Here is a 9071-nt window from a genome sequence, read left to right as displayed (position 1 = left end):
CCTAGAAATTGGATCGTGCCTGAATGGCGCGCACCTGATGAGGCCGGCGGTAGGACCACGGCAAATTGGTTCACCAGCCGCATTTGTTTATTACTGGCCAAGAGACAGCTCACCGGTACTGGGGAGGATCAGCCAGCTCAGACACCCGCTGGAGCGTCTGAGAGGGGGGTAAGGAGGTGGTCCACAGATTTAATGTGGACCCAAGAGTAGAAAGAGTTAAAACTTGCCTTTCCCGGGGGCAGCAACCAGCCATCCGTTTAAGGACTGCCGGTTTGGCTGCTAAGCTCCTGAAGAAACTGACAGCAGCATGCACGGTGTTAGGCCCCTGATTTGCATATGCAAATAGGCTTATTTCATGCACGCGCCTTGGACGCCCACAGAGGGGCCCTAACCAATATGGTGGGCAGCGCACTTCTGGCACAGAATGAGCATGCCCTCGTCGCCCGCCATATTAGACCCTTAGGCGCCCATTTTACACCTGTAAAACGGGCACAGTGCAATTCAGTTTCTAGGCCTTTTAAGCCACTTGTGAGTTACCAGCCTTCAATACTCGTGAAATAGCTGCATCAGCATTGTCACTTGTAAGATGGCCGCTGCATTATATTCAGTTTATCTCTGTTGCTAGATGGTGCCATTGTCCAGTTTATTCAAGTGCCCTCATTACAACACGGTCTTCATTTTGTCTGTTCAGAATACGATGTACACTTTAATGGCTGTAACTGGGCAAAATCAGGTGAGGTGCACTGTAATCATATGATGTAATGAATGAAGTGTTCATCAAACGAACGCACTGTCTAGATGAAAAAAATGTTGCAGTTAAGCGATTTAACAAACCCCCACCAAAAAAAACAGCTAAATCCCCAACGATATTGCCCATTGTTGAGGTGAATTTGGCCCGTCAACAGAAATTGGCTTTTTCTATGACATTTTATATTGTCCCTTGCACGGTGATGTTTAAGTGAGATACTAGGAGCGCTAGTCCTCCCCTATTTTATCTTGCAGTGTGTCCCCTGTCTTCTCTGTGCCTATTGGAGGCCTGAAAGGATGGAAGCTTCATTGCCCCCCCAACAGCAACTTTCATGACCCACAAAGAGTAGGGCCATGGGTAGCGTCGGAGATATGAAGTTAATCTCCTTTATATTGGGTGTCAGTGGCAAGAGTATCACCTATGTGGTACATTACCAAATTAAGCCTTTAGTTCCTAAGTGGAAACATAGCCAAACCGTTCAAAGAGGAGAACTTGCCTAGGTTGTGTTTGATCTGCCTCAGAAAGTGGAAATGTGTTTAGTCTGACCACAGATGCGCTGTTTCCTTATTCTAACACTGTATATCTATCTGTTCCAATAAATTCTCAGTGTCTCCCCTGCTTGGGATCTGTAGAACTGATTTGTGTATATATTTATATGGTCTTTCAGAATTATGTACATTAGAGCAAAGATGTATTTATGGGAATTAAAGTTTTCTTTTCCCAGGATTGTGAGCGTCACAGTGATGTGCACTAGGCCTACTTTTCTTTCGTGTATATTTTTCCAATAAATCGCTCAAAGTCAATTTTATTTTTTATTTTTCTATTAGATTTAGAGTGGCTGGGTCTCATCACAGTGGGTTAAAAAGTGAATCTCTTACATCCAGTAAACAGAGGCGACTTATATCCCATCTGTCTGGACTGGACTTGAACCCAGGTTCCAAAAGTGAAACGCATGTGTATAATCAATGTCACCACTCTGTCCCCATTGGTGAGGCAGAGTGGAAGGAGCTTTACTCTGCACCTAACTATGCTGGACCTGAGCTGGGAGTGGCTGAAACCGTCACTGGGTGTCGGAATTGGAAAGTGTTCCATCTCCAGCACTGAAGTGTTTTCGTGTTGACAGTAGCTCAAATAGGGATCAATGATCCATGAGCATCACTTGCCCCTTCTCTTTCAAACAGTGGCACCAGTCCTTATTGTGCCTAGTGAAGGATGGAGCCATCCTTTTGTTCTGCCTCCAACAACAGTTCTCAGAACACACACACACACAAAAAAAAAAGTCGAATCCTGGATGTGGCTTTATGGGAAAGCATTGCCACACATGAGTCCCAGACCGTTGGAGAGGGTTACTCTTTACATTGCACAGACTGCACACTTCTGAGGATTGGTAGAGTGATTAGATAGCGTACCACAACTAATCCGATCACACTATCGGCGTGGTCAGCTGAAGACAACAAGCTACCAACACCAGACACAATAGAAAGAGTTCACCCTGATTAGCAGAGGGAAGAGATTTCTGCTCCAAGTGTTTATAGTCTACAAAAGACAAGGGTCTCTCTCTGAAACTAGAATATGGGGCCCTAATTTGGTCCCTAATCTTGGAGAATTTCCACAGGTTACCCTGGCACTGGTTAGCTACCATAAGCCTACAGGATGCATATGTCCACATTGCCATATGGGATCGCTCCCAGAAGTTTCTCAAGTTCAATTTCAAGGGGTAAAGCAATCGCTCCAGGGCACTCCCCATTGTCCTCTCATCAATACTCAGGGTTTTAACAAGTCGCCTGTCACTACTGTCAGTTCATCTCAGGATTCAGCATATCAATGTATTATATATCCATACCCCTCTATTCTTGAGAGATGCTGTAAGGTGTACAGCGGATACTACCATCCAAGGGTTGAGATTCATATTCATTAGTAAGAACCCCCAGTCACCATCCAAGCAGGAACTAGTAAACACGGGGGCATTGTTGCAACAACCCAGCAGAAGGTTCTTCTGCCTTTGGATCGGATATCCCCTTGCAGGAAGGGTCATGGATCCTGGCAAATGGTAACTTAAGAATTTTTAGAGCTGATACCAGCATCAGCATCAACATCCAATTTTCTACGCAATCTAGCTGAACCTGCTCAGCTAGTCACCCCCCCGCCCCCGCCCCCCCAGAGCTCCCCCTTTTCAAATCAGAGAGTCGACCTTGCCTCAGCTATGGATCTCACACGGTCACATTGTGCTGCCAGGCAATCCTCTTTGGCAGCTTCCCCCAATTGGAAGTGGTGATAGGCATGTCCCTGACAGGAAGTGGTATCCATTTGCAGACCAAGTCCACCTGACCCATAAGTTGATCAGAACTCTGCCACCCCCAGCTAAGATTAACTAACTTAGCACAGACAATGCATTGAACCTGTGGCTCCCTACCATGCCGAACAATGCATTTACCAGTATCAAGAGAGCTGTCCTTAGTAAACCTTTAATCATAGAATCATACGGCACAGAAGGCCCATCATGCTTATGCCAGCTCTTTGAAAGAGCTATCCAATTAGTCCCACTCCCCTACTTCCCCAGAGCCCTGCAATTTTTCCTTGATCTCTGGAATTCGGATAGGTAGGAGAACAAGGGGGTCCTGCTCACTAGTGGTCCTGATGGTTGGGGTAATGGTCCTTGCCTAAGATTGCTATAAATCCCAGCTCCAGAGGTTGTAAGAGCATGTTGGAGAATCATAGAAACACCAAGTCAGAAAGAACAGAACAAAGTGGTTCAAGATATGTGGAGGTTTTTTTGCAAAATATAAATTTATTAGTTTATTTACAGCAATAAAACCAAAGTTCATGTTCCTCAAAACCAATTTTGGTCAACAATCTTTATTCAAAAATACATAACTTTTTAATAGATATGAATATAAACATGTTCATAACAAGAAACGTTGCTACCTAAATATTGAAAATCAGATTACTTTTTCCGTCAAAGTGTAGAACCTGTTCCCTTCCCTTGAGTAACAGAAAAGGCAATAGTTGGAGATGATCAAATTTCACTGAAGCCCATTTGCATTAAGAGTAACTTAACGTTGCTCAAAGTTTACTTATATTGAAGGGTTTCACCTTTCTGCTATTAGGAATTGGCTTCAAACGCCATGCTTGGCAGCCCGCTCCAGCTGTTCACCACCCCCTCTGTAAAGATGAGCTAATGGTCCATTATGGAAGCACAGCTCATGAAACTCTTGACCAGATGGTAGTGCTGGAGTAGTCCACAGTCTGGACTGTCCATCCATTCAAGCTAAAGTAGGAAACATGGTGGCAAAGTTGTTTTTCAAATGTTCGAGCAATGCTAACCTGTAATCAGATTAATAATTATGCTTTAAAGGAAAGGACTTTTGTTTATAAAGCATCTTTCGTGACCTCAAGACGTATCAAAGTGCTTCACAGCCACTGAAATACTTTTGAAGGGCAGTCACTGTTGTAATATAGGCCCACAATCTGGCCAATTTGTATACAGCAAGGTCGAACAAACAGCAGTGAGATAAATGAACAGATAATCGGTTTTTAGTGATGTTAATTGAAGGATAAATATTGGCCAGGACACCGGGGCGAACTCCCTGCTCCTCTTCAAATAATGCCATGCAATCTTTTACACCCGCCTGAGAGGACAAAAAGACGGCACCTCCAACAATATAGCACTCCCTCAGTACTGCACTGAAGTGTCTCCTGGATTGTGTGCTGAAGTGTCAGGACTGTGACTTGAACCCACAACCTTCTAACCCAGAGGCAAGAGGGACACCACAGAGCAAAGGCTGACACTTCAAGCAGAAAGGGGAAGGTGTAGCAGAAGATCCACACAAGTTACTGCCTCACTAAATACCGCTGAGCTCACTAATCTCAGCCAGGGTAGCGATAGGAGGTCTGCAGTTTGCCATGGCTAGGGAAGAGGAAATATCAGACAGGGCTCCACTACCAATTTGCTGACTTGTGAGCCCTGCATGGAAGGTGTGCTTGTGTTGACATTGGGTGAGATTAGTATAGAACTCCATTGTCATCACCCTACGCGTCTCCCCACCCACTTTCGAATAGCTTGCCAACGCTCCCTGAAGAATGGCTACTTGGGCAGCTGGCACATGTAGAAATGTAGCCCAAGAGGAGTCAACACTCTCAGGAGAACAGGGCAGAAAAAGCAACTTGTCATAATTAAAGCTTTGGTATCAAGGAGCACTGGATATGAACCATTCAAAGCAATATAGCGTGCATAGTGTAAAACTATTGGTTTGCTATTTTTAACTTGGATTTATTAATAAGTGCTTATTTTTTTGTTAAAAACAACCACATATATATATATAAAACTATTCAAAACATTAGACACTCAACAGTATATTAAACAAAATGCTTATAAAGTACATTTTTAAACATCTCCATCCTCAGAAGTCCTAATGACAGAGAATAAATTACAGTCAGCAATGTTCTTGGAGAACTGCTTACAACACACATCAAAAGCCAACAGTTATCTTAATCAATCCAAACACATTGGCCATTGAATGGGTCATTTTGAAATGTGTGATAGTCATGCTGTGTTTAACCGGACACCAAGGGGTTAAATAACACGCTGCTCACCGACAGAGGCAAGGTATAGAACTCGACCATTAGCCCAGACAATGTGATTATACCTATGGATGCTTAAGCATAGGGTGAATAGGACTAAACCCAATGGTTGCCAGTGGAGCCCAAAGATTATGATGAGATGAGACCATGAACTTCTGTATTTGAAGTAATGGAGTGCAGTGTCAGTGGATATTGTCAAGTCCTGATTGCTTTAATGAAGATCTGATTCATTGATGTCTGCAATCCCAATATCTGAATCGGAGAATTGATCCCAATAGCTGAAGTAGAGAAAGGATGTGCAAGTATATGCAAATCACAATACGGGAATAAAGGAATGATCAAGGAATGTGTGCTCATCCCAATATCTGGAATGGAAGGAATATTCAGGGACATGTGCAGACATCGACACCCGGAATAGAAGAAATGGTCCAGGGACATGTGCAGACATCAACAGCTGGACTGGAAGAAATGGTCCAGGGACATGTTCAGACACCAACAGCTGCAGTGCATATCGAACTGGTGGCTATTTCACTGTCTTATTTATTCAGCCACTTGAGAGGTACAGAACTCAGTAGAACCTTCTAATTTGATTTGTTGTCAGTTAACTTTTTCTTTCTTGCTGCTACCATGTCATAGAAAGGATCTCGTGTAATGCTGGCTCTGAAATGTAATGAAAACACAATTATTCTTTTGCACTAAATTTACTTTTAATTTTAAGAGGGAAGAGACTTTATCACTTAATGTTACAGCACTTAATATACTTCTATAATCTAATCTTCAGTCCACAGTTTACAATAAAATACATATTTTAGCTCATAATTTTATTTTGTCTTCTATTCCATAAATGATATGTTCAAGAACTGGTCCTCATTGGATGCATTTGCTTATTTTTAAACCCTAACCAGAAAAGATTTAAACATTTGATGTACAAAATTGCCACCTGCATTCTGATGATAAGCTTTTCGGTAAAACCACTTTACCAGTTTGACTCATCTCACCTTTCTAATAATACCTGAGTTTTTCTTTAACGTCTGGCTCAGTTTTACCTGATTGATTTGATCCATTCATCCCTCTCTTCCCTTGAAGGGGCAGATATCCTGTAAAACTGATGATTGCCTTCAACAACTCGTCCATCTGCGTCTGTTTTGCAGGCTTTAATGGTATGGCCTTTGCTGTTGGGACAGTACAAGTCGAAGCAATTCTGCAATATAAAAATAAGTTGGTCTACAGTTAGTCCGTTATCTCTCTCTCACTCTCTATTAATAAAGAAGTCTATTTCCTATTGTCATGCGTCTGTAACGTTGGTAACTTTTAGAGGTAATTCTTAAAGCATAAAGGTAACACCTGCTATTCAGTCCTCCCACCACTAGTGGCGCTGTGGCACTGGTCATCCAAGTTTGCCCGCCATTTTGTCCCGTTGAACAAACATAGCTAAAATATATGCCATTTCCTTGGACTAACTGAGAAGAAGGCCACAGGAAATTCATTGCTATATCTCAAAAGTCTTGTGTATAGCACACATTTTTACAAGAGTGATTGTTTAGTTGTGATTCTAGGAGACCAGCATCTGTGCAGCAGCTCCCCTTGCTCATACTGCTACCTCCAGCTTCCTTATGCCATTGGTAGAATTTAGGGTTGCCAACCCTCCAGGATTGTGCTGGAGTCTCCAGGAATTTAAGATTAATCTCCTGGACACTGCTTCCAGAAACCTGGATGAAAAATCATAGGCATTAGAAAATTGTGGGTTTTTTTTTCATTTTCTTCGTTTATCAGATATAAAATTATTGGAGATGGGGAAAAAAGGCTGTTTGGCTGGGCGGGGGTGGGGAGGGAGGGGTTGGAGGCGGGAGGTCATGTGATGAAACCTCCAGCAATATGTCCAACCAGAGTTGGCAACCTTAGTAGAATTGTGGATGCTGTTTTTTTATGGATCTATGATTCTGGGGCTGGGATAGAGAGGTGGGTTTAATACTGTATATGTGGAAGCAGCTCATGTTTGCTGGTAAGGAGTTCCATTGTTTTGAGGTCCTGGTAAAGAAGACTAACGAGGCTGCATAAGAATTAATTCCTTCTTTCTGATCTGATTAATCAGATAATCTGCATTAATTATGGTGTAAAGACTGTATTTGTTATACTTAACCCTCTCAACATGACTCTGGAACCATTGTAAATCTTTTTCCCTTGCATGATCTGGCAATGCTGTATGATTAGCAGGGGAAGGAAAGATTTAATGAGGTTACAAATTCTGACAGTGCCAGAAATGTCCTTTTCTTAAGATGCTTCCATGTGGTGCTGCATCTGACAGCCTGGCTGAAACTCGGCCATCTGTGCCATGGGTGTTTGAGCGACTGGAATTCCAACTCACAGTCTTAACACAAGTGATTCTACCGCCTAGCAGCATCTAAATAACGACAACAACTTGCATTTATATAGCACCTTTAACGTAGTAAAACGTCCCAAGGCGCTTCACAGGAGCGATTTTCAAACAAATTTGACACCGAGCCACATATTAGGACAGGTGACCAAAAGCTTGGTCAAAGAGGTAGGTTTTAAGGAGCGTCTTAAAGGAGGAGAGAGAGGTAGAGAGGAGGAGAGGTTTAGGGAGGGAATTCCAGAGCTTAGGGCCTAGGCAGCTGAAGGCACGGCCGCCAATGGTGGGGCGATTAAAATCGGGGATGCACGAGAGTCAAGAATTGGAGGAGCGCAGAGATGTCGGAGGGTTGTAGGGCTGGAGGAGGTTACAGAGATAAGATGGGGTGAGGCCATAGAGGGATTTGAAAACAAGGATGAGAATTTTAAAATCAAGGCATTCCCAGACCGGGAGCCAATGTAGGTCAGCGAGCACAGGGGTGATGGGTGATTGAGATTTGGTGCGAGTTAGGATACGGGCATCAGAGGTTTAGGTGAGTTGGGAAGAGAAAGGAAGGAAAGAAAGAAAGGGAGGGAGGGAGAAAGGAAGAGGGTTGGTTATGGGCGGGAAGTCAGCCAACAGTATGGTAATGAGGCACAGCCGTTAAAATCAGATGTGAAAGGTGGTATATAAATGCAAGATTATTTTTGTATTAAAAATTATATCTGGGAGGGGAAACACAATCGCAGGGAAAACACAGCCTGGTTGTTTTCTTGCGCCCTTCAGAGGCAACACTAATATAATGGAGTCAGAACACACGTCTCCAGTGGCAGGGAGCACCCACCCCCCCTCCCCTCGAGCATGTTTTGTTCCCAACCACGAACAGCTAATCTAAATGGCCGCCATCATCAGTGTGGGGCCTACCAGACAGACTGAGCACTAAACCTTCCCACTACCCACACTCAAGCTGGTCTGAATGGATCTTTCACGAATATTGCGGCATTTGAGCACCTATACGGGTGCAAAATATTGCATCAGATGCTGCAGCTGGGCTAGGAGTAGGGTTGCCAACTCTGGACGTATTCCTGGAGGTTTCATCACATGACCTGGCTCCTCCATCTGTCCCGCCCGGTCAAACAGCCTTTTCCCTCATCACCAATAAACAAAATTGTTCAAAGGAAAGGAAAAGAAAAGCACACAATTTCTTTTTTTGAATGATATTTCTCCTGGGCGTTGCTTACAGCAGCGCCCAGGAGATTTACCTTTAATTCCTGGAGACTCCAGCACAATCCTGGAGAGTTGGCAACCCCTAGCTAGGAGTCCCCTGCGCACTATAAATGGGCACAGCCACATCACACGAGGTAAGTGAGGTCTGAAAGTCACCTGATCGTT

General features: G+C 43.6%; 1 protein-coding gene across 2 annotated transcripts in view; it reads right to left on the bottom strand.

The window, feature by feature from the left end:
• Positions 1-3523: 3523 nt before the first annotated feature.
• The window catches only part of LOC137305654 (cytohesin-3-like), a 92315-nt gene continuing 86767 nt past the window's right edge, over positions 3524-9071 (bottom strand). For both annotated transcript variants that reach the window (XM_067974542.1, XM_067974543.1), the window contains exons 12-13: positions 6376-6530; positions 3524-5989 (exon numbers count right to left, since the gene is read on the bottom strand). In XM_067974542.1, the coding sequence (XP_067830643.1) occupies positions 5911-5989; positions 6376-6530 (234 nt within the window). In that variant the 3' untranslated portion in view covers positions 3524-5910. The remainder of the gene's footprint in view (positions 5990-6375; positions 6531-9071) is intronic.

This window comes from Heptranchias perlo, chromosome 40 (assembly GCF_035084215.1).
Source record: "Heptranchias perlo isolate sHepPer1 chromosome 40, sHepPer1.hap1, whole genome shotgun sequence".
NCBI classification, from domain to species: domain Eukaryota; kingdom Metazoa; phylum Chordata; class Chondrichthyes; order Hexanchiformes; family Hexanchidae; genus Heptranchias; species Heptranchias perlo.
The sequence above is the reverse complement of the archived record's forward strand: the minus strand, read 5'-3'. Positions and strand labels throughout refer to the sequence as shown.